This window comes from Lissotriton vulgaris, unplaced genomic scaffold (assembly GCF_964263255.1).
Source record: "Lissotriton vulgaris unplaced genomic scaffold, aLisVul1.2 SCAFFOLD_1218, whole genome shotgun sequence".
NCBI lineage: Eukaryota > Metazoa > Chordata > Amphibia > Caudata > Salamandridae > Lissotriton > Lissotriton vulgaris.
Genome location: NW_028251336.1, coordinates 321,443 through 348,628, shown reverse-complemented (window position 1 = coordinate 348,628; position 27,186 = coordinate 321,443). Strand labels below are relative to the sequence as shown.

At 44.4% G+C, this 27,186-nt stretch overlaps 1 protein-coding gene across 4 annotated transcripts in view; it reads left to right on the top strand.

Annotated features, from left to right (window-relative positions):
* The window catches only part of RANBP9 (RAN binding protein 9), a 467,999-nt gene that overhangs the window by 293,848 nt on the left and 146,965 nt on the right, over window positions 1-27,186 (top strand). For all 4 annotated transcript variants that reach the window (XM_086950773.1, XM_086950776.1, XM_086950775.1 and 1 more), the window contains one exon: window positions 3,959-3,981. In XM_086950773.1, the coding sequence (XP_086806899.1) occupies window positions 3,959-3,981 (23 nt within the window). The remainder of the gene's footprint in view (window positions 1-3,958; window positions 3,982-27,186) is intronic.

Below are 27,186 nucleotides of genomic sequence, written 5' to 3'. Positions count from 1 at the left end.
CGCAGTTTTTTTTTTTAAATCCCTTACCCAAGATTGCCTTTCCTGAGATGATCTGCAGAAAGCTATCAAGGAATACTTTCTACTTAACGCACCCACTGACACAACACCCTCCAATACATGGGATGCCTTTAAGGCAGCTCGGAGGGAAAGGTGCATCTCCCTGACAGCAGAGCTCAATAAGCAGAGGGCAAATAATCGACTAGCCCTTGGAATCAAACTGCAGGCTCTTGAACAGACACATAAGGAGCACCCAACACTACCTATCCAGCGTAAGGTCAAAGCACTGTGGGGCAAACTCAACGCCATCAAAAACAACAAGGCGGAACTCACTCTACTTCGTTTAAAACATACATCCTATGAACAGGGGGAATAAAGTAGGCCCCCATTTGGCAAGACCGCTCTGGGTCGAAAGATAACAGTACTACATAGGGGACATTAGGCGAACTTTACGAGCTCAGACATGGAGAAGGCCCACATATTTGGTCAATTTTTATAAAGAATTATACATTGTTTAACATAAGAATATTTGTCTCCAATCATCTTACCTTGATTCTTTGCAGCTTTCCCCAAGTGTCCCCTTTACAAAATAAAATTCTCGGAGAGCCCATTAGTGAAGATGAACTGCGGTTGGCAATTGCAACCTAGACTCCCCAAATCACCGGGCCGGATGGCCTCACAGCCCATTTTAATAAAAACTTCAAAATGCTTTTGTGACCAATTTATAACAATGATATATGCCAACTATGCAGCACCTAAAGTTTGGGTTCTGATGAATGTGGTGGGGTCCGAACGCTTTCAGTTGGAGCGTGGGACACGACAGGGATGCCTTTTGTGCCCGCTATTATTTGCTCTCAGTATAGAGCCTTTTTCGGCACATATTAGAGCTGCATCCAAAATCCAGAGGATATTGTTTGTCTCAGTGGAACATAAGATTTGACTATTTGCTGATGATGTGCTTTTAACACGTACTAATTTGGAGCCCTCATTAGTAGCACTCCATGGGAAGCTGCGGAGTATAGAGGACGTACCGGGTCTTCAAAGTTAATTTGATTAAATCTTACATACTTAATGTGACATGACAACCGTGGACCTAGACACACTAGCGCTCATGACACCATTCCTCAGGGCCAAAAAGGACATCACCTACTTGGGCATTAAGATAACACCAATCATTGCCGATCTCTATCGAGCAAACTTCCTGCCCCTCCTATCGCAACTAAAGATGGATCTAAAAAGGTGGGCTCCAATATATCTTTCTTGGTTGGGGAGGATACAGGCTGTACAAATGCCCGTGCTTCCTATGTTGCTATATCTTTTGCAGTGCCTCCCTATAGATCTAGACAGAGACTTCTGCCCATCACTGCATACTGTGATTACACGCTTCCTCTTGCAGAATACTAGAACTCGGCTTCCATTCAAGATATTATGACTGCCAAAGGAGTCTGGCGCATACACAGTTCTCCGCACACGCCCAAAATACACTTGTTGAGTATATCAGTACACAGTTGACAATAAAGCAATTTTGTTGGGTTCCTCTTCTCTTTATTCTTTTTCCTCTTGAGCGTTGTATTAGATTCCTAACCAACCAACACGCGTTCAGTCACCACGTGGGAAAATGTTCCAGCGACTTTCTCAAGGTTTACATTTGGTGATAATTCCATCCCAAAAGATATCTAGATAAATTCCATCCCAAAAGATATCTAGATAAACCATATATGTTGTTCCCCGTGCTTCCACGCGTTTCGTGAAGTGAAGTGCACAGTTAAATAAATGAGGGCTTTTATGGAAATAGGCCTCGTTTCAGCAGTGTCCCGAGATATTGGATATGGACATTGGCCCGTTTCGGAGAAGGGAAACAGTCGCCCATCCCTGTGTGTCTCTCCCAGCGTCCTCTGGTACCAGAAACGCACAGCTTCCAACAAGTATCCAAGCCAGTATTTCCGAAGAAAGGATTCCGCCGTCTGTCCCTCGGTGTAACCCTCAGCATCCTCCAGTACGAATATTTTCCCACATGGCGACGAAACACATGCCGGGTGGCTGAGAATCTAATACAGCGCTCTAGAGGAAAAGAATAAAGAAAAGAGGAACGCAACAAACTTGATTTATTGTCCACTGTGTACTGATATACTCCACAAGTGTGTTTTGGGTTTGTGCTGTGGACTTTGTGCTGCTTTGTTGGACTAGGCCACACTTTAGGGAGATAGGTGTCTCTTTTTACCGTGCAGCACCGCTGACCAGCTAGGGAACATATTAATGTGGATTTTCCCGAGGCGTCATAATCCCTAATTCAGTCCACCTTTTCAGAATGAACAAAGGAGTCTGACGGCCTTGCACTCCCAGATTTCACTCTCTCTACTACAAGGCTGCACAAGTATGTGTTTTCCCGGAATGGTCCCTTCGTGATTCAAATAAACGCTGGCTCCACCTCAACAGTGAGAAGTGTGGTTTTGTGTGTGCTCTGGAAGTCGAAAACAAACCTGCCCCCCAGCGCTCAACTTAGCACAACAAACAGAACACCGTTAAAAATATGGAACAAGGTGATTAAACACCAAGGTGGACTACATTTCCCTCACCTTACACACCATTACACTACAATTGAGCATTCACTTCAGCTCTCACGCATAGTCCCTTCGACGCCTGGAGGGAAGGGGGCTGCCTTACATTATTGGATCTTTTTCACAATTGGGATATCCTGACGTTTGACGACTGTCAAAGAAATATTAATCTTGCCCCCCGTAGAATACTACCATTACACACTGCTGAGCCATTGGGCACTACAACCTGAAGTTCGACTCGCAGCCACCAGAGACCTAATCCCCATTAAACCATTTCACTCGCTGGGCGGGTAGCTCCAGAGGGACCATCTCCCTCCTTTACTCCTTGCTAATCACTACACTTAGTTCCTTGAAGCCACTATACATAACATTCTGGGAGCACATTCTGAGGACCACCATTCCTGATGCAAAATGGCGCAACCAATGGAAAAGAAATTGAGAAATATAATTGTTCCCACTATAAAATACTATTTGACTGGTATTTATGCCATACTAAACTAAACAAAAGTTTTACCACCTCTGACTTATGCTGGGAGGGGATGTGGTTGTGGGAGATTTTTACCATATCTGGTGGGATTGCCCACATATCAGAATCTTATGGAAGGAAATATTGCACCAACTTAAAGATTTACTGGGCTACCTGAACATGGACACTATAGGGTTTGTTCTCATAGGATTAAGGGAGGGCCCTCATGAGACAGACACCCTGCGACATTCCTATGTGCCTCGAAGATGGCTATCGTGGCGGCTTGGAAAAACACAGAACTCCAGCGATCATGCAATGGCATGCCAGCCTTTGGCGAGTTCTCGCTATGGAGAGGATGTCTGAAATGCAATAGGTCTCGCATTTACAAGAGTTTCGCAAATGCAAGACCTATTGCATTGCAAATGCTTGTTTTTAGAAAGGAAGAAGTGTATCTCCTTTGGAGAAAACGCAGTTGTACATCAGATTTCTAAAACCCTAAACATCGTGTCCTTGTCTGGTGGGCGTTTGTGTGGCATAAAAATAGTTAGTTGAGCTGGAAGGATCTAATAACTTAAGATAGAAGTATTAGACCAATCCAACAAATAAACGTAGAAATTGTTTTATATGAGAACATTGATTCGTGCTTAACTCACAGCTGCAGCCAGCAGCAAAGAAACTATGATTGGCATGCTGAGAAAAGCAGTCAAAGTGGATATTTATTTGCATACCCTCATTGGGATTTACTTTCTACTTTTCAATGTTATTTGCACTTCCTGCAGTGTCCTTTGTAAATAAAGATGTTGGAAAGCTAAAGCTTGTAGTCTTTATATAAATCCAATTAGGGTACAGAAGTCCGTGAATGCTGCTTACTGTAATGCTTGTGTACTTAGTGAAAAACGGATCTGCTCATTAACACTTTTTTTCCCCTTCATTGCAGGAATCGCTTTCACTGACCTACCGGTAAGAACTGTGTTTATTTTTTCTAATTTATGAACTGTGTTTTTAATGGTTATGTCTTCACACTGTTCAAGCTCTCCCCTTCCGTTCTGATGAATGCTGGTTTGTGGCAAACAAATGCGTTGATCTAGAGTGGTATTTAGCACATTATTGCCGTATTTGATGTCTGACCGATGTCCAACCATGTATTACTTAAGGTGGTGTTTGATGGCGCCAGAAGCAGATGATTTCAACTGAGAAGACCCATATATTTTGCCTGCATGTGAAGCTTTCTGTTACAAGTGATTGTTAAGAGAAATAGGGTCATTCAGTTTAACTGAAAGTTGGCTGTTTGGTTTGTCCTTAGATTTTCGCTGGAATTTGTTATCTACCGTTCTAGTTTTTCCCTTTTTATTGTAACATGAATGGCTTCTTTGTCTCTGTGAGCTTAGTGCAATACCTAGTTTTCTTTCTTGAAAATGATATTTTAGTGGTTAGAAAAATAAATCTCAAATGCGTGAACACTGTCAGTCATTGGTTTGTGGATATTTCTGGACAATTGCAGTGTATTTTCTACACTTATCTGACTCTTGAATAAGTCCAGCATGACTGGCGTCGAAAATATGGGATAATGTACCATTATATGCTGCTGTTCAGGATTTGGAGTAGAGGGTCATTTGAAATACGGATGTTTCATTCAATTCTTACCCCATGAATGTAGAAAAAAAACTCACCTTAATTATTTCCTAAACTATATGCATTCAGAATTTCTGCAACGTAAACACATCTTCTTACACAGAGTTATGGAAAACAGACTTGTGCCATGGTGCGTACATATACTTCATCAGGGATGTACAACCTCTTTGTCCCCGAGTTTTAAGCATACGGCTCTTACCAATCATTAATGAAAGATTTTTAGACCTCTATCTTGAAGGTATTCCTTGCAGAACCAGAGTTGCTTTCCAGATGCAATGTATTTCTTCAGAAGCGCATTTTTCCAGCCTGCTACTTTACTCACGCACTTCAAGCTACAACTGTTATTTAATTCTTAGTATGATGCATTATTAGGCATTTTGGGTTCTCGCACGATCTTACACAGCCTTTATACTGATTATTTTAGATGCCACAGAGTTTTTACTTCACATGATCGGAAGATTACTTAAATCAAGTTTTCCGATCTACAGTTCCTCATTTCTTTGAGGTATGCATCTGCTGATTTTTAGCAGTCCTCAAACCAACCACCCACTTCCATTTAGGTTTCACATTCTTGTCTCAACAAGGTTGCTAGCATGTTCTCGTCCTGATGATGACACCTTAAATATCCTACTGGTGTTGAAACGTCGACCTATAAAACCAATTCGACCTGCAACCTAAACGTTAAGGAGTCCATTGGTTTAGGGCAATTCCCTACTTAACCACTGACTCATTAAGATGTGGAAGCCATTGGATGGTTGTTGTTGTTATCATGTTCCCTTGTTACTTTATGACTTTTTACACGGAACTATCAGTTGAGCACTGCGCCCGCTAGTTACCCATGTGATTGGAGCACCCGTAACTATATATATATATATATATATATATATATATATATATATATATATATATATATATATATATATATATATATCTTTCTAATATAGTCTTGAATTTTTCTTTATTTGTGTGTGTACATAGGTCTTTGATTTAGTCCAAAGATTTGGGTCTCAACTCATATGGTCTCACAATGGTACACTCAAAATAACCTCCGTTATTTGATCCATTTACGCATGACCTTATGTTTTTTCCCAGTATTCTTAGTCTTCTTACGGTTTGTTGTTTACAATTTTTTCCACACGTTTCTTGTGTGGCTTGCATAGATGCTACTTTTAGGTATTCAGAGTATATTTTTGATGAGCCTTACTTTTATTTTGACATGTCAGGTTTGTTATTTACTAATTGTTCCCTGTTGTGTATATATATTGCTATGAGCGTCGTAGTGCAGGGTAATAATAAACATTTAATAAATGAAAACACATAGTGGTAATTTCTTTGCCAGCATATGGCATCAATAAATATGTTTTCGCCCTACCAACTTATTGGGTATAGTTAACGCTTTGTTTAAGACGCTGCTGCCAGACCGTCAGGCCAAAATCACAGCATGTCTTTATGTGCACTTGAAACACAACATTCCAACAACCAGTTATTTAAATGGTCTTCCCACAGCGGCCTAAGACCTTGCAATTTCTGTTTACCCCATTGTTACTTGCCTTAACTGGAAAGTTTGTAGTCTTCTCTTCAAATTCTACGTATGAGCTATGCCAACCGGGTTGCTGCAGGCGATACGATGTTGCCATCTGGACTGCTTCAGTGTTTTGCAAATATTTTGTGTTTTTCCAAACCACTTTTTTGTAGCTTGTGGTAGGAGTCCTTCAATTAATGCAGGATCATCGCCAGCCCATGAAAAGAATACAGTCTGCATGGCAACTGAATGTCTGGCCGCATTTAGGTGTACATTTATCCCTATCCTTTTATACCACTGGGGAGCTTACGTACCTCAACAGTGCTGCCTTTAATCTGGCTTAATGGAGGCCTACCAGAAAAACAGAACTGCTGGAACAGTGTGGACTGTTCGTAGGGTATTTCGGAGGTAGAGTTCTCCTTGGGGACCCGAGCATTTAAAATACGCATTGATGAGGCCAAAGGTTGTTTTTTTGTTGTTGTTTTTTTTTTAGTAGTAAATGCTTTCGTGCATTTGACTATGAAGATCTGTTGTCTATATAGTTTTATAGTTACATATGCGTAGAATATCCTTGATAGAATAACTTTAAGTTTAGAACCTACCTTTCACTGGTGGACTGTTTGAAAAGTAGTAAGTTCTTGTAAGCAGGGGTACGTCAAATTTGCGTTATTTGTTTTTTTTTGTCATATTTATGTGAAATTTAGGCAAAGTTGTATAATTATACCAGCTGCAAATCTGTCATTTCGCACTAGATTTTATCTCAAAACTGATCCTCGTGTCAATTGTTGACACAAGAATACACTTGGCGCAAAAAAAATAGTGCAAACAAACGAAAGCACCACAAACAGCTGCTCTCGTTATGTTCGTTATTGTGCGTTTGTGGTAAATTGTTACCACAGATGCCATATTTTGTAATAAAAGTTTATAGAGAACGGTGCGTAATTACTTAAATTGGCAGAATGGCATAATTTGGGGAATTTCTTAACAAGCATAACATGAAATTCCAAAAATTACACAAATTCCCACCCGTGCAAATTAAGTTTTGACAAGGCTTGCTTGTAAACTGGGTTGCTCTACATTTTATGTACCAGCACTGCCACTTTTCAGTAAGATCCTGTGCTTTTAAAGGGATATTACCAGCATTTTTAGATATGACTGTTGTAGTTTCTTACTCAGTGACCACACTTCTCAGCAAGGATGCTATATTTTATTTTAGATTGAAGGAAATTCTTAGATTGATCTGTTTCCACTGGTATTTATTTTGGGTTCATTTTATGCAGTTGTTTGTAATGTGTCTCTATAGTCACAGGCTAGAAGTCTATTTTGATTCTGACATTATAGCTTGATGCAAATGATGTTATGCTATTGTTATCGAGCATTCATTTTCATGGCTGCAAAATAGGGGAAGGGACCAAACCCGGACTGACCTCTCAGTAAAATAATTGAAGAAATGGGCAGGTTTTTTGGCTTTGCTGACAGATCTTCTCACTCCGCTGGAGGGCAATGAGTACAATTTCCACAGCAAGGCAGTTTGCACGGAAAAGGAGTGGCCTCCCAGCTGTTGGACTAAATGAAATCGCTGAATATAGAATAGGTTTTAGTCACTAGAATGTGATTGCCAAGAGAATAACGTACTTAATAAAATGTTTCTTACAGGATATCTTTTTCATGCTAAAGATCAACTAAATTACTATAGAGTATTGTTTTGGGATGTCACCATTTTATGTTTCCGAAATGAATTTGCTTATGTTTTCTTTTGAAATATATATTGTTTTCGTTTATATTATATCAGTATATATCAGTTTGTGACATTCCTTGGAGCGCGCACCTCATGATGCTCTAAATCCCTGTGCGTCGTGGAACTTTAGGGAGGCATTGATTGAAGGGAGGATCAAGGCAAGATGCAGACTTTACTGCTTCAGTTATATTTGGTGTTCCAACCGGAATAAAGCATCTTAAATTATACTTCCACGTGTGGACTCTGTTACAATTTGGTGACGAGTTGGCTGGAACACCAGAGAACCCACGTAAAAAAAATGATGGTACTGTTACGAGAAAAAGGACGAAAATATTCTTTCCTGTGGATTTTGCATACGAACTGTAATTGTACATTATGGTACTTGGCAGCTATGAAACCTGTGGCCGGTATCTGGTAAACGCACTTGTGAGGAAGTGTATGCTTAATCAAATATACATTGCCTTACCACTGTCAGTTCTTCATGGCAGTTGGTCGCGGTTGAGTGCATTTTCCGAAACTGCATTCTTCAGATGTTTTACACTGCACAAAGTCTTTTACGCACTGCAAACAATCTGGATCTACGTTAGGGCTAGAAGGATGCAGCCACATCATCACGCTTTGTAACACAGCATTTGAACACAGCGCGAACTGCATGTTTCAGAACAAGGTCAAGGGGCAAGGTCATGCTACGTGATCAGTGTGCCGCCATTTTGAATGAATCTTGTCGGGTATTTTCCTCAGGAAGTATGACTGACGATTTAAGCAATGTTATTTACATAGTTGGTATATATGGTTAGTACTTCGAGACGAGCAGTTTTGGGCAGTACCTCAAGTAACTAGTAACATTATGATGCCCCTTTCATCGTTTATTGCTGTTTGGGGGGGAAATTGCAAACGGGGATCAGTAAACTAATCTCACTGCCAGGGGTGAAGAATGGACACTTCATCCTGTTGTAGGGGCAATTATGTCAGGATTCGTTGAACTAGTCCCATTACTAGTGGTGAAGAGTGGACACTGTGTATCCTGTGAGTGTAGTGGCAGTTGCATTTGAATGTTAACAACATTTGAACACAAAATTATTCGCTCCTACCCTCACAAGCATTTTGGCCTTCAGGAGGACATCCGTGCATGAAACGGGATGAATGGAAAGCTTATTTTGTCAATGTGCTAGAAACAATTGAAGAAGAGGGTAAAATGCTTCTGGAATGCAAAAAAAGGATTTTCTTACATTCAGTGGACTGGAAGTGTTTATTTTTTTTTTTTAACCTTTATTGATAAACATGGTTATACATCAGCAATCATACAGCCACATAGGGTCAGCTGTCAACAGTTTCAAGTATCAGAAATGAATGAGTTACACAGCACTTCAGCCGACAACCCTAGGGCCCGGCGGCAATTAAACAAACATGTCATAGCCATACATTGTATCACAGGAGAAATGAGGTCTTTGAGGTCTTTTTTTTTGGTGTTTTTTGAAAGCCAACAAATCATAAATTGAAAGAAAAAACAACTGCTGAGGCTGAATGCAAGGCTGGTACACAAGTAATCCTTCTGGGGAGGGAGCACCACATTACAACTGTCACGTAGTAACAAGTGAAGCTGAAAGTTATAGGAAGAGCGTACGGGAGGGGGAAAGGGGAGAGAGAGCAAGCCAGCAATATTTGAACAATAATCCAGAATAGAAGGAACATCACGCTAAGGGGGGTGCAACCCCTCCGGTGGAGGCACAAAAGGGGGGAGTACAAATTTCACCACAATATTGATTCCACTGATTCCACACCCTCCCCCACTTTCTGGGCCTGCCCCGGGCAATGTAGACTGTTTTTTCACGAAACACGCACCAGTCCATGTTTCTAGACCAGGCCGACAAACTTGGTGCCTTTGACGATCCCCATAATCGCGCAATGTCACGCTTGGCGACCATATTACCCAATGTGTGCCACTGCGTCTGGGCTATATTATAATCATTGGGCTCCCACACATTCAGTAGACACCTTCGGCCTCAGGCAAAAGCGAGACCCCCGTCACTTCTTCCATAACACCATGCACACGATTACAAAAAGACACCACCGTCGGACACTCCCATAAAATATGAAGGAATGTACCCACCTTTCCACACCCGCTCTTACACAAACCATCCGAAGCATATCCCATACGTAACAAGCGAGGACCCGTCATGTACACTCGGTGTAGAATTTTCAACTGCACCAATCTCAGACGGGCCGGAATTGCCACCTCCTTCGGAGAGGATATCGCTGCCTGCCAGTCCTCATCATCAAGTTCCAGTCCATCGCTGGTCCAGGCCGTACGGAGCTGTAAAAGAAGATCCGCGCGGTCATTTATCCGTTTTTTATATATAAGGGAGATCGTACTGTCCGGGACATGGCCATCGAGTACTCTGTCTTCCAGGGGTGAGGATTCTGGAACGAGCGCGCCGGTCGGAAAAACAGAGGAAAGGGCGTGTCGGACCTGCAGGTACCGAAAGTATTCTCTATCGCTAAGTTTGTATTCAAGTTTCAGCTCCTCAAAAGACTTCATCTTGTCCTTCCGCCAAAGGTCCCCCACCCTACTAATACCAATGAGGTCCCATCTGTCGAAACCCTTGGTAATCCACAAATTGCCTAACCTCTCGGCAGCATAGAGTGGGGTCGCTCGAGTGAGAGTGTCCGACCAGCCCATAGCAGCATTAGCGTTGTACCAGACCCGCACGCCACCTTGGTGGGCCCTGTCAACGCTGCATCCGACCGTTTAGAATAAAGCGCCCTGTTGTAGCCCCCGCCCGGCAGCAACCATTTGTCCATAGCAAAAGCCGGGTTAGAAGCTGGGCCATACATCGCATGATTGATTGAGCTTAGTTGTGAGGCCCAGTAATAACGTCTGATATCAGGTAACGCTATACCGCCATCGTACCACGGCAGTGTAAGCTTAGCTAAGGCAATCCGGGGACGTCCGGCCCACAGCAATTTTCTTTGGAGGCACCAATCTCATGGAAGTAGCTGGAAGGCACTAAATCCAGAGTGTTTTGAAGCACATACAAAAATCTGGGGAGGGACATCATTTTAAATAAAGCTGCTCTGCCCACCATGGACAGCGGCAGTCTGCTCCAAGCTTTCACGTCCGCTTTTAAGCGAAGAAGCGGGGGGAGCAGGTTGCGCTGATACCTGACCGCTGGATCACGCGAAACATAAATACCTAAATACTTAAACCCGGAGGGCGAAATTTGTATTGGGCAATGCGCGGTACGAGTGGTGAGTGGACCGGAAGTGTTAAAAGTTTATGAACAGGTGACCAAAGTGTCGTGTTGGGGATGTAAATGTTTTTTTTTTTTTAAAACCTTTATTGTGCAATTTCGGCAAACAGTTACGGGCCTACAACCACCTGGCCGGCCTCGGCTACGATATAGAGCACATTAGCAAATTTACGGTAACTCAATAGCACACCGATAAAAATAGCAAGCAAGTCAAGTTACACTATAACCAGAGCGTCCACTGAGTACCAGGAGGAATTAAGGTTCATTTTTAAAAGTTATAGAATATGAAGGATCAAAAGCCGCACAGTCTAGCAGGGAGTACCGGGTGGGCAATACATACAACAGAGCTGTTGAACAGCAAGCATTTTCGGAATATCGGTGCTAAAGACTATCAATGGGTAAGCGTGGGCCATGCAAGCAACACACCAGTCATCGCCCATCCCGGTACGTAAAACAACCCTGGTACCTCCCACAGGACCGCAAGAAGCGGAGAACAACGAGAGGCATCCAACTAACCCAGCGTATCGATCCAAAGGAAATAAGAGAAAGAAAGAAAAAGAAAGAAGACGCAAGAGAAAAGAAAGGAAGAAAAAGGGCCCATAGTAACTAAGGGAAAACAAAACAAGAACCCCAACCCCCAACCCCCCCACCCTGCACCCCTGCAGAGGCTACGGCCTACCCCCCCCTAGCAGCGTGCCTGTCGCCCTCAAAACGAAAACCCGAAATTTAGAAAGAAAGACGTAGGCAAGAGAAGGCCATAGAGCAAAGAATAGATAAACCCAAGATCCCCACCCCTCCAACCCCCCACCCTGCACGTCGAAGAGGCTATGGCCCACCCCCCAACTAACGTGCCCGTCGCCCCAAAAGTGTCCCAATGAAAGGGAAGAAACGGGGGAAAGTCACTAATACCAAATCCCCGCCCTCCCCCCACTCACACCAAGTAGCTCAGGTTCGAGCACAAATAGACCAACAAACCAACAAGCAATAGTGGCGTCGTATCACAGATAAGAAAAGCGTCTTCATCACAATAGTAGATCGGGCATCCGTCCTGCAAACCAAGGAAGAAGAGTTCACCCCTGGCCCATTTTGACCCTGCCATCAATACGTGGCCACTGATAGTTAGCAGTGCAGTACAACCTCAGACAGTCAGAGTAGCCAGGCAAACAAGGCAGAACCAACTCCGTGGGAGACTCCAGCATCAGGGGGCCGAGAAGACAGCAATTCCAGACATGTAGGCGCAACAGTAAGGTTCCGGGCCAATCTCCCAAATCGCGACACAATAAAAGCAACGTGGATTGGATGGGCAAAGGAACAGTGTCAAGAAGGCAATCTGTCTGCTTTCCAGTGTCAGGCCCCAACGCCGCATTCACGCGGTCGGTCGACTTTAACTCGTCCCCAACACTAGGCAGGGCCCCCCGCGGAACCATCGGTAGTTACACGGCAGTAGCATCCGTTGCCAGTGGGGAGTCACTAGCAGCAGCACTCTCTCTCGGACCGTCGAAGCCCTCATCCGTCGATGGGGTAAGAATGGCGTCCAGTTTCCGACCAAGTTCCCTGACTTCTCTTACCCAGGCAAAGTGGAGGGAGCCCAAGGCAACAATAAGGTCCCGAACCGTGGGTTCCATCGCGCACGGCCGGCACAGACTCTCTTGCAATCAGTGTAGCGTCTTCCCCAACCGGCGCCAGCAGCCCACACAGTTTCACCTGGTCAAGGAGCTAGTAAGAGAGCCACCAAACGGACAGCCTCCACACTAAGCTGTCACAAGCGAACCGCCATTTCGCGGTGGCCTCAAGCAGGTCACTCTGTCTGTGGGCGCCTGATAGAAAGCGCAGGCAGTGGTCGCGCTGTGCTGCCTGAGGTCACATCACCAGGGACAGACCCGCCAGCCGCATACAAGATTGCCGATCTCCGTGTCACTGGGGTCCACGAAAGAAGCACAGGTCTGCCCCAAGTCCACGAGTGCTTGCAGCGTTACACCCGATCTAAAATGGCGACCCCCGCCCGTCCAGCCGGCCCACACAAGCAGCCCAAGAACAAAGGAACAGTCTTACTGGCCGATGGTGCGGAATCTCCAGTGCATGCGGCCGCATCCTGGGCAGCGCTCGTCAATCACGGCCGCCTGAGCAGTTCCGATGTTGCCTCCCGCAATTCCGAGCTACGGGCGTCCTGGCCTGCAGAGCCGCGTCCTCGAGTGACCTCAGCAGCCGGCATCAACCTCCGGCCCCTCGGACAGCGGGCGGGCTCAGTCTCGGTCTGGGCGAAAAGGATCAAAAAGGAGGGTTGCCGGACACGTCCAAACTCCGGAGTTGCAGCCAGCCAATCTCCGAGTCTTCCGACGCCGCATCAGGTCGGCCCCGAGCTTGTGCAAGCAGGGGAAGGCAGGATAATGAAAGGATTCATGCCGTGGCGAGCGGAGCTCGCAGACTAAGCGGCCATCTCGCTTCTCGCTCGGCCACGCCCCGATGTAAATGTTTTTGATGAAGCTTTGAAATATTGTGAGAGCTACTTTGCACCAAATGTTTGTATTGGGAATGTAAGATATATAGGGGACTCGAGGGAAGACTATTGTGGCAGAAATCGGCATTTGGTACCATCGAGCCTGTGAATTTCTGGGTACCGCAACTAGAACTCACTACTCCCCTCCCCGTTATTTCCACTTACCCATGGTGCGACCACAAGGCATTATGGGTGTTGCAGTTTCTAGACATGAAGAAAAGACTGCAACAGGTGAGCAACATTGCTTTAAAAGGGAGGAGCAGACTCATTTTGAACTTTCAATCAACAGCAAGACTTACTCAGTGCCAGTTGGGTCCGGTGCAGGGCGCTGATGAAGGAAATTGGTCCGAAATGCATTCGCCGCCACCGGCTTGAAATCTGCTGCATTAAAGTTTTTCCAACCCGTCCCCCTGGGGTCCTGCTTCCTTCTTTCAGACGGAATTCTTTCTCATAATTTCTGCGTTGGCCAGCAGCGCAGTTCAGGACTCCCCGCCACGATTCAGGGTTCAGGCAACAACTGGCATGCCTCACGGCGCAACCTTCTTCTCCGGGAAACGGAGTATACCTGGAAACCCGCCCATGGGAAAGGAGATAAGGCCAGCAGTTGAAAGATTTATCTCTCGTGGGTCACTTGCAGTACGCACTCGAACCCCTGCCTAATTGACTCTTTTCTCTGGTGGCTGTGACGGTACAGGGGACTCGAGGGAAGACTGGTGTGGCAGAAATCGGCATTTGGTACCATCAAGCCTGTGAATTTCTGGGTACCGCAACTAGAACTCACTACTCCCCTCCCCGTTATTTCCACTTACCCATGGTGCGACCACAAGGCATTATGGGTGTTGCAGTTTCTAGACATGAGGAAAAAACTTCAACAGGTGAGCAACATTGCTTTAAAAGGGAGGAGCGGACTCATTTTGAACTTTCAATCAACAGCAAGACTTACTCTGTGCCAGTTGGAGCCGGTGCAGGGCGCTGATGAAGGAAATTGGTCCGAAATGCATTCGCCGCCACCGGCTTGAAATCTGCTGCATTAAAGTCTTTCCAACCCGTCCCCCTGGGGTCCTGCTTCCTTCTTTCAGACGGAATTCTTTCATATATATATATAGATATATATCTATATATATCTATATATATATATATATATATATATATATATATCTATATATCCATATATCCGGAAGGGAGTGAGACAATTGATGAATATGATGCCGCATTGAAGAAAGTAACTGGGGAGTGCAAGTTTGAACATTTGCAAGAATGACTTCAGAGATCAGGTAGCTATGCACACTCGTGATCCAGCCATTCAGGGCAGGTTGTGAATCATTGGAGATGCTGACCTTAAGGAAACATTTGCGATAGTAAGGAAAGCGGAATTATCCAGCCGCAGTGCTAAGTTATTGAAAGCACAGTTAAAATATTCCCAAGAGGAGGTAATAAGTAAGGCCAAGGTATTCAGTAAACTAAAGAGAGCATTAAATTAGGCATGAGTCTTATTACTAAGGAGGGCCTAAGGTGTTATCATTGTCATAGTGGAGCACATTTAGCCTCAAGTAAATGTTGCCCTGTTGCCAGACAGAAATGTTTGGCATGTGAGGTAATTGGTCACTTCGCCAAAGTGTGCAAGAAAAAGAAAAGTAAAATATGTAGATGAAGGAAGATTTAGCGATGAAGAGGGCAAAGTCAAGAAAGTATTTGAATAAAGAAATTAACAATGATGTTGAACAATGTTTTTGGTCGAAGTAGTCATTCATTTTAAATATTAATGAAAGACTAGGAAGCAACTAAAGGAAACCCTTACATTTATTGACCATCAGAGGCATAACTGTACAGATGTACTCTGATTCGGGATCTCCGCATACTATTGTGAATGAGGAAGTATAGAATACTAAGTTTGCTAAGAGGTTGGGGGACAAGTTATTAGAAGCAGATATTTCAGGGGAAAAATAGATATGGTAGACTACAGACCTTTTGGTTTTAAGGTTTAAGTACAGGAAACCTTGTGGAAAAGTATACAATGCGAAAAAGGTGCCTCAGTGTGAGGGTGGCAAATCAGGGTGATTTACGTTTTATCGTTTTATTTTGAATCCCAGTAACCCTAAACCTGTTATGATAGTGGATGAGAGTGAATCTATTGGGACTAAATTGTTAAGAAGGTTCCCCAGGGTTTACAGTGGGAAAATTGGCAAGGTAATGAACCTTGAACATTGCATTGTTTTAAGAACTGTTGCCTGTCCCAAGGTGCATAAGATGAGAAACATTCCAATATTACTCAGGGAGTAGGTAGAATTTTTTTTGCAAAATATGGTAAATGGTGTAGAACATATTCATTTCAAGAACTTTATTTGGCGAGTAGAAACTACCATAAAGGTACATACAATTAGAAAACCATTCAAGCAGTATAATTCATAAAACAGTAAAATCCTCACCGAACATATACAATCATAAGTCCTGGACAGAATCTAGCACATACATATCCTTAAATAAATAGCTTTTAAAATAAAAAGGGCAACACTAAAACACGCAAATTGAGCATTTTGTGCCAGCAGAAAACTCAGTGCATCTTTATAGTTTCTTATATTCTGCATAATATAAAGATGTTTCGAATATTGATATTGCAACTCCTTATAAAACTTACAGAATAAAATTAAGTGCTGTGTGCTCTGCTTACTCATTCCATCACAGGGACAACGGGGTTTTGTCAGAGTTATAAGTATTCATCTTCAGAAATGCAGCCAAATGATGCACCATACCACATCTAAGTCTAGTTGGGGCATACCGATGTTGATTGTTTTTAACATACATCAAATACTCCTGACATCCTTCCCTTTTCTCCAAGTACATATACATGGCAACCATTATTTTCTTTGACTCTACACGAAGTCTAGCTTCAGACCTATGCAGAAAAAAAGCGACCTTAATTTGATTCTTGGTTAATGCTAATACCTGGGATGGCTTCTCCCCCACTGCCAAATTAAACATCGACTTAAACGTGTACACTGAATAGGCCAGCCAGAGAATGCGAAAAGCATAATCCAATAAAAAAATAATTCAGGTTAATCAGTTTGGGAAACAAGTTTCTTCTTGCATCCAGATGGAGAGCCAAAGAGCGACAATGGTTTCATTTAAAGAAAATCCTACAAATAAAACAACCCCACCTCTTTATGCACAACCAAGGATGGGGCTGAAACAGGCAGACAGAGTAGCCGTTTTAAAAAGGTATTGTTTTCGACTTGAAGGGATTTGCTAGAAGTGTACCCCAACAGTCCAGCCCCAAATATGGGAGCAGGTAATACTTTAGCCTTATATATCTCAATAATTTCTTTAATAGGGCGCTGACCCAGTTTAGATAAAAAAAAATTAAAAATCCCCTCACAATCCCTGCTCATTTTAAGTTATAGCATTTGCAGTCTGTTGCATCCATTTTCTTGGGATCTGGACCCCCAGATAGCAAAATGTGTCCACTCTGTTAATTAAGGAGCCTTCGATATAAAAGTGCCTACATTTATTTGGTTGTTTCCCACATATCATTGTGAAAGTCTTTGATTTATTGAAAAGCATATTTTAAGATTTCCTAAACCCCAGAAGGCTTCTATCAATTTCTACAATCCATTGGGGGTCCTAGATATTAATATGGCACCATCGGTGTATAACACCACCGAAATAGGGCGCACAGAAATGAGGAGAACATCTGCCTGAAGCACCTGCAAGGCTTCGTCGACTCCATTGATAAAAAGGGAAAACAGTAATTGGACAAGTACGGATACCAGTCGAATACCTTTTCCTACACTAAAATCAAGTGAACATTCACCTCGTGGACCATAACTGACTTTGATCGATAGATTCTCAAAAAAGCATGGCATGAAATAATCAATCACCATGGGAGGACCTTGGCTAGTCAGGGTTGACCACAGAATAGAATTATTGACCTGGTCGAATGCTCTGCTAATATCTACAAAGCAAAGTTATAAAGACCCTGGCTTAGCCCTGATATATTTCCCTATTACCAGGCCTAAATTAACGCATTGTTTTGTTGTCCCGAGGCCCCTCCCAAACCCATATGTGGCTGGGGAAAGAATAGAATTCTCCCGGGCCCATTTCTCCAGCCTCTATAACAAAAACCTACTCATCAATTTTGGAGATCAGCCCTGGAGCATTTTGGATCTGATTTGTTACCTTTTTTGAAAAATGGGGATGATTATTGACATGGACCCTGACTGGGGAACTTTTGGCAGCTGCATTGTATACCCTAATTAAATAGGCCCCCATAGTTCTTTGGATGCCTTAAAAACATCTAGGACCCCATCGGGTCCAGGGGCCCTTCCATTAGTACTAGAATTTATAGTGCAGATGACTTTGTCAATAGAAATATTAAGTGGGATTGAATGCCAGCTACAAGTTCATTCAGTCCCCATTTCTCTGCCCACCTTTAAATTATCATTATAATTTTTTGAAAAATGTCTCACCCATGCATTACAGGCTGCAAAAGAGTTAAGCTCTGGGATCTTATAAGATTTAACAAGTGGCTTAATCGTATCCCAAAAAAGCGTACTTACTATCTCTTGTCTCTGCAGCTCGTCTCAAGTTGGACCATGCCTCTTATTGTAAAAACCTTTTCCTCTAAGCAGGTACCTGCTTATAATTATTGCGGAAAGTCTTGATTAACACAGTATCTCTAGGAGAGCAGTGTTAAGCCGCTCGCAGTTGTTGAGTGGTCTGAGTACAAACCATCCCCCCACGTTTAGCCGGTGCATGTCTAGGGTTTCTTGTCAGGAGGATATTCGCACAACCGAGAATGCTTTAAAAACTATTTTAGCATATGTCCCTGGATTACAACCTCCCCCAGGCAATAGCTAATCTCTGTTGGGTTTCTCCTTATAATTTCCTCTAAAAACCTGTTATGGTCAACTCCCGCCTATTTAATTCTGGTCCCAGTTAACCTAACTGAAAGGATGTAAGTAGCTGTTATTGGATCTACTCCTTTATGGCCCCAGAACGAGAGAGGTATTACATTTGGGTTATGGTTGCTAAGTATAGATGTAATAACACAAGGGGGAACCAAATTTGTTTCTAGCGGCCATAGACTGCTACCAGTAAAAGAGGGGATCCGTACCTCATTCCAACCACTTTCGCTCTCAAGCAGAAGGAGATCATGTTTAAAAATGAGTAAATTCAACGTATTGTCATAATCATTATGACAGAAATGCAACAAATTATCTCCATTCCAGTTTGAATATCCACAAATATGTGATGCAGGTAAAGAGCAACACTGGATGTTAAACTCTCCTGCCCAAATTACAATAAAATCGGAAATACTTGGACGTATAAAAGCTTCCAGGGCAGCATCTAAAGTACGGGCAAAAGAGCTACGGGTAGAGCCCAAAATGTTGCTTTAAAAATTGACCAATACCACTTCAGGTCCCCTTTTAGTAGTTAACCAGAGCATCTGGGTATGCGGTCCAGCTGATGATCATGTAACCATTACAGGGAAGTTATTGGGAATTGTAAACCTCCTTTTGCCCTTCCTATAGAGGAAGTAATAGAATCCAAAAATGGGACGAGACCCCTCGACATGTAATGGAGTCACAAACCAAGTTTCTTGGCGTCCTATATTATTCTGCCCACTTGTAACAGTAGACCATTTTAACTTGTCCACCGTGTTCTGCAGCCCACATAGATTTGAAGTAGCAAATAAATAACAATCCTCAGATCCCTTATTAGTGCTAACCATTGGACTTTCGAGACAAGATGGGACATTGGAACCACAGGGTTCAACATCTGTGGCTGGACTGGGACATAGGTACTTTACCCCAGTGATATCCTCCAAGTCATTTAGACAGATTGTATTGGGTTCCAGCAGCCCGGCCACCGTCTCGATCTTGTTAAATTCAGCTCTTATGTCATACCTCTCCCTACCATACCTTTTTCAAGTCAGTCGTTGTCATGTAGTGAAGCCACTGCTTGGAACCTGTTAGATGTGGCTAGTGGTGGAAGAATCTGGTAAACCTCTGTCCACCTGGTAGCTATTCATTATGTCATTAGGCCCTGTTGCTACATGACGTGAATGGCGATAGAAGAAACCCAATGGAAGTAATTCAGTATTACTGGAGAAGTGGGAATTAGGCATAGACCTTGCTAGGATTACTCCTACGAGGTCTGGGTGTTTTAAGCTAATGATAATACAATCATCTTTTAAGGTCTTCCATAAAGGCCCTACCCACCCCACTTTCCTGGTAAAACATGATTCTTATCGAGCCAATTCACAACTTTATTCTTTAGGAATTCAGAAGATCAATTCTCGCCTGGGTTCAACAATGCTACATTAACCACTACTGCTACGTAAGGGCAGCAGGCTGGGGATAGATTAGTTGTTACAGGGTCGCAGTAAGTCTGTTTCACCTTTGTTACTGGAGCCAATATTGGGGTCCGTGGTTGCCTTCCCATGTGCATAGATGTCATAGAAGAAAATTCAGGGACAGAAGTAGAAGGTATCACAATATTGGTAGACAAAGTGGTACTACAACTTACCGCAGAGTTTGGAGCTAAAAGGTTTGCAGAAGCACAAACTAACTGGGAATTATCGTGAGAAGTTGGTCCATTATTAACCCTTTCAGATCTTATATTACAAATATTTTTTTCAATAAAGTTTAAACGCTTGTTAACAGACAAGATTATCTAATTCAACATTTGCTTAATGGTCTCTAGCAGATTGGTATGTGCAATTGTCACAATGTCTTGGATAGATCTAATAAAATCCCTAGATAAACAATGACCTACTGCTCCCTCTGGCTTAGCACCAAGTCCAGGTTCTTTTACTTTGGGCCCATTATCCCTTTTTAGGTCTCGCCTTTACCATTCCGCAGGAATGGGAAATGGGGAGAATTCAAGTCGGCAAAATCCTCTTCAAACCACGGGCTTTCAGCCGCGGTTTTCTTTAAGTTCACGTGAATCACGTGATTAAACATGCACGCGCATCGGCAGCATTTCTCCTGCAGGCTCGCAAAAGGCTCTCCTCCCTCCCCACATCAAAGGCATCAATCACCCTCCCACAGGCTTCCCTAGCGCTGCCCCGCCCCCTGCTTCACAGCCAGGCCATCTGTTCCCTGCCAGACCTCTCACACCTCCGTCACAGCATGCCTGTGTACTTCAAAGGCTTATCACTTCACACGGCCGGCCGCAGGCCGTGCAACCAGAGCACTTCAGTTGGTGTGCAGCCCCCCTCCCAGCACTGCCTTGTTACTCTCGGCAGCCGTGAGTCCCTAAACACTTTTTATATTTAATTAGCAGCAGCAGCATTTCTCCTGCGCCAGGCCACATCAAAGGCTCTGTGCCACTTTCACCCACACAGCAACACTTACAGACACGCAACGCCACTCACACCCAGGCAAGCCCACTATCATCCACGCAACACCACACTCACCCACGCAACGCCACTCACTCACGCAAAGCCACTCACACCCACGCAGTGCCACTTTCACCCACACAGCACCACTTTCAGACACTCAACGCCACTCACACCCACGCAAGCCCACGCTCACCCAAGCAACGCCACTCACACACGCAGCGCCACTCACACACGCGGCGCCTCTCACACACGCAGCGCCACTCACCCACGCGGCGCCACTCACCCACGCGGCGCCACTCACCCACGCGGCGCCACTCACCCACGCGGCGCCACTCACCCACGCGGCGCCACTCACCCACGCGGCGCCACTCACACCCACGCGGCGCCACTCACACCCACGCGGCGCCACTCACACCCACGCGGCGCCACTCACACCCACGCGGCGCCACTCACACCCACGCGGCGCCACTCACACCCACGCGGCGCCACTCACACCCACGCGGCGCCACTCACACCCACGCGGCGCCACTCACACCCACGCGGCGCCACTCACACCCACGCGGCGCCACTCACACCGCGCCACTCACACCCACGCAGCGCCACTCACACCCACGCAGCGCCCCTCACACCCACGCAGCGCCCCTCACACCCACGCAGCGCCCCTCACACCCACGCAGCGCCCCTCAGATCCACGCAGCGCCCCTCACACCCACGCAGCGCCCCTCACACCCACGCAGCGCCCCTCACACCCACGCAGCGCCCCTCACACCCACGCAGCGCCCCTCACACCCACGCAGCGCCCCTCACACCCACGCAGCGCCCCTCACACCCACGCAGCGCCCCTCACACCCACGCAGCGCCCCTCACACCCACGCAGCGCCACTCTCACCCACGCAGCGCCACTCTCACCCACGCAACGCCACTCTCACCCACTCACACCCACTCACACATGCAGCGCCACTTTCACCCACACTGTGCAGTGCACAATAGGTCTCACAGTAGGAAAGTTGGAGCTATTGGTTTTGTACATGACAAAGCCCTTTATGTTTTTAAAATGAAAACAAAAATAAAAGGCATTGTTATTTGCAATTGTAATAGCTCCAACTTTCCTACTGCGAGACCTATTGGCAACGCCAGTGCTTGTTCTTTTGGTCAGGGGACCCTCCTCACAGGATTTCTCTACGCTTGAAGTCTGCTGCACTGCTTCCACTCTATGGACTTTGTGCCCTGGGGTAATTGGACCGCTAAGGCATTGCCCATAGACTAGTTAGCAAGTTGCACCCTAGGAATGACTAGATCAGAGTTAACCAAGGCTACAGTAGCAGTGGTAGCTGAGAAGGTATTCTACACATTGTCACCTTGTTAAAAACCCTAGCAGCTTTCCTAATATACCCATCCAGCGTTAAATTGCTTGCCTTGTTCTGGGGTATATCTTTCCTTTTACCCATACTGATCTTCTATGTGTGCCTTGGGAGCAAGAAAAGAAAAAAATATCTGGTTGGGGAACCAAGGAGGATGACCCAGCCCGGTCTCTTACAGCCTAGGATGGCTAAAACGGGCCCATCTAAGCCCAATCTTCGCCCGTACGCATGCTGCGCAGTGGGAGCAGCCATGGGACTCCTAAAGCGTCTCTGGGCGCACAACGGCGGTGGCCTGCTGCAGAGTCTGCTGTGGCTTGTGGTGCCCCTCTGTTCCGGGCTACACAGACTTCCTTCCCCGTGCAGTGGGGTTTGTAGAGCATCTACAGGGTACTCAGTGACCGCGTCCTGCCGTACAGTCTGCTGGGGCTTGTGGTCCCCACCCCCTGCCCCTGTTCTCTGCTACACAAACTTTGTTCCCCACGTACTGAACCCTCTGAATGGATTTTTCTTGTTGTATTTGCAAGACTAAGTAGGTTATGTATTGACATGCATTATATGAATAGCAATATTGTTGTGGATAATCTCCCCTCCCAAAATTTCGGAGACGTTAAGCTTCGTTAAAGATGCTAAATGTTTCTCTTAAATTGATTTGTAAGCAGCATACTTTAAGATCCAGTTAAAAGAAGAGTGGGATCTATATACCGCCTTAATCACCCCGACAGGGTGTTTTCCAGTTTAACAAAATGTTGTCCGGTTTGGCATCGGCTGCGGCTGTATTTGAGACTTATGCACCAGTTGTTTGGGAAACTCAAAAATATAAGGTATTTCCAAGAGGACATTTTGATTTTTGGCAAAGATAGGCAGGAGCATGATAAGGTGCAGGAGGATGTTTTGAGTACCTTAGCTAATAAGGGAACTGTCTATATGCAAATGCGCTGTGCAGTCAGTAACCTATCTAGGATATGTTTTATGTGAAGAAAGTGGAGTTTCTAAACCAACTTTGGTTAAAGCTATTCAAAATGCACCACATCCTACGAGCAAGGATGAGATGGTCATTTTTGGTCTGGTCGAATTTTACTTAATATTTGTGAAGGGGTTTTCAAAAAAAGTGTCAAATTTAAGGCAACTCTTGAAAGACAAAATGACATTTTTGTGCACTGAAGAGGGCAAAAAGGAGTTTGAGGACATAAAAAAACTATTATTGAAGCTCCCGTTTCGAAATGCTTTGCTCCAGATCTAGAGAACATTCTCAGTGTTAATGTAAGCAACAAAGAATTGGGGGTGGGAGGGGAGTTTGTCTCATAAAAATGTTAAGGGCAAAGAAACTATGGTCACATACACTTCATGCTTTATCTCGGGGAGAAGAAATTCTTTGCTATTGAAAAACAGATTCTTCCTATATAGAACAGAATATGTACAGGGAAAAATGTAATAGCTGAATTTTTATTAATTGGACATCCAGGAATGTGATAAGAATGAATGGAATGAATTTCAGATTGCTTTAATTCATGATAAAGGTGTGTCAAGTTTGAGGGAAGAGGAGTGGAAAATGACATACGCTAATGATGTAGTGTTATAACAGTTTAAAGGTTTGGTGGAACAAATGGCCCAAGAAATCTGTTATTTCCAAAGAGTTGAAATAGTTTTAGAAAATTAGGAGTGAGTTATCTGTGGTTAAAGGATTTGTACACAGGGGTGATAGAATTGTCCCACCAACCACACTGAGATTGTGCCGAGAAGGGGAGGAACAAGATGGCGGACTGAGGCCGCCGCGGAGTTGCAGCAGGACCTTTTCTATCCCGGGAATATGGAGTATGCGGATCATGCGGAGCACTTTGAGCTGAGAAAATTAAATACAAATACAAAACAAGAAACTTACTTGGAAGTGGCACTGGGTTCTGACCGGGGACCGGAGCAGAGCGAACGCCGCTGAGCTGAGAGCCGCCATTGTACTGTTGCAGTGCGCGTAAGCGCAATGAGCTGGGACGAGGCGAGGTGCGTGCTGCCGAGCGTAGACCCAGGCTCCGGGTGGAATAGCTCTGCGGATAATCACGGCATGGCATTGAGAGCTGGAGAGCTGCAGAGCTAGCTGTGGAGGCAGGCAGCACGAATGGAGCCGGGTGGAGTGCGGAGGGCTGTGGGCTCACAGCTGGGTGTGTGAGCGCGTCTGCGGCTGCAGGATTGAGACGCCTTGCTGAGACCAGGGGGAGCAGTGCTGGGAGAGGACAACGCAGGAGACGACTGCAACGGAAGATCTGACCCAGCAGAGCATGAAAATACAGGGAGACAAAAAGAGCCTGTATGAAAAGTCGATTTTCTAAGACATTTGCCGACAATTACCATTACTTGCCGTACTTGCTGATATTTTGTTGCACTGCTATGGCAACAATGGATTATGAGGAATAATAAGAAAAGCTGAGAGATCTACACAGGCTTTGTGAACATATTGCTACATTGGTAAATTGTATGGTGAGCAACACAGCTGCGGAGTGAGCGCTTCTTGGCAAAATTTCGGCTCTGACTCTGAAGCTTCAGAGATTGCACAGAGGCGGTTTGAAGGATAAAAATTAGTGGTGTTAATGCTTTTTTTTATCCTGTGCCTTTATTCCGGGGAGGGGGGGAAACCCTCGGATACTGCGATCTAAAGCGACTTGTATGTGGCTATTAATACGAGCGAAACACCCGTCTTCTGCAAAAGATTACAAGCTATTTGGAATCGTCCTTGCAGGCTTCTATTGTAATCTACCCAGTCTCTTGCCCTGGAGAGACTCGTACGAAGCAAATTATACAGACAAGGATACAACGCTCTACAATTAGTGTGATGGCACCTAAAAACCCGGCAAGATAGACGAGAGCTGGTAAGAATGTGGTAGCCGAAGAAGCTAATAGCTGTGCTTATGAAACAATTGCATACGAAAAGACAGGTTTGCCTTTGATTAAACCTCCAACGCTTCTGCTTTCTAAGACAGTCCCAGATCTGCGCAATAAAACTGGTAGCGTGAAGACACATGCCTATTAACTGCAATACTGTAAGCCCAATTTTGCCGCAGGGTAGTGATGCAGCCTTTAAAGATGTCTTACAACACTGCTCATGCCTCACTCCCTACCCAAACTCAAATCCCTGTTAAAAATTCAGTGGAAATAGACTAGCATATTGATACAGGTTGTGGTGAAAGGAGTAGAGGTTGATGGAGGTACAGAAGGAGTCATGGACAATGTATCACAGTTTGAGGATGTAACAAATACAACGCCAGCACCGTCTGCACCTAAAGTTCACACTGCTCTATCAGAAATTGGCTGTGGGGGTGATTTGATTATTTGTCCGGATGTATCATTCTCATCTATCCGTACTAACTACTAACAACTTTTCCCAAATAACTCTGCTTTAAGTATGACGCCCAAGCTGGGGGAGGAACTGGGCATAGCTATAGATAAAGTTGTTGTTGGGGATGACTCACAAACTGACTCTGAGTTTAATGAAGATTTTGAAGATGCGGATGAAGCCACCCCCGGGAAAACTCATAATTTGAATAAGGGCTCTGCGACAAAAAACAAAAGGAAAATCTAAAAACAAAATTTTTTTAAAAAAAACAACGCAAAGCGGGATAAAAGCAAAGACTATAGCTGACAACAGCCCTCTACGAAAATGGGTGCAGGCCAAAGGTGGGGTAAAGACGATGGTACAACGGCTGTCATGAGTACAAATACACCTGAGAAAGGTATGCCAAACACACCTGATCAAAGTTGCCCTCAGACTACATTAGATACTAATAATATGCCTGAGGATATGAATAGCCCAAATACATGCCAGATGCAACCAGAAGCCCAACCCCAGAGTGTAAGCAAGACTGTGGCCACTAAAGAAGATGCATCTCTTAATATGATTGTACAACTTCTCAATGAACAGAGAATCGAATCTCAAAAACACTATATGCAGATGCGTGCATATAATGATAAAATGCAGCAGTCCATAAATATTTTGGAAAACAAACTAGGGGGTGTTACGCAAGAGGTAACAGAGCTACAACAAAGGGTCGTAGAAACGGAGGAACTCTCTAATCGTACACCGATATGTGTGAACAAACATGAGACTCAGATTGCAAGTCTGCAAAATAAAATTGAGGATTTGGAAAATCGTCAAAGGAGACAAAACCTACGAGTCTTCGGTATTCCAGAAGGGGCTGAGGGTGGAGATCCGAGAGCATATATGGTGCAGCTCTTCCCAAAAACAATTCCGGACCTATCAGACTGGGACTGGGACTCGCAGCTACAAAGGGTTCACAGACTACCGATAGTTCAACGTAACAAAGATAACCAATACCCCCGGCCCTTTTTGATTTATATGGATAATTTTCTGTTAAGGCAGGCGGTGTCACTGAAAGCACGACCTAAAAAGTCAGTCACCAAAGAGTCTCAAACTTTTTTTGTCAGATCAGACTTGAGTAAAATTACCATGGAGACGCGCTGGAAGTTACGACAATTTATAGACCCAATTAAGGCTATGGGTGATCAAGCTTTCCTGCAAGAACCTGCGCGCCAACATTTTTTTAAGAATGGTCACACCTTTTTTATTTCCGATGAAATAGAAACGGAAAAAATGGTTGAAAAGTGGCGGAGAGAATATGCCGAGAAATCGGCAGAGTAGCATAAAAGGGTGTGGGCATATATATATATGATGATTTAGAATGTCAAGACTCTACAAATGATGTAGCTGGTAGTTTTATATAAACTACTGACATCGGGATTTTCTCTCGTCTTTTCTTTTCTTTGCCCTGCTTTCTTTTTGGTGATAGAAAATTACTTTAGGACAATGGCCAATGAA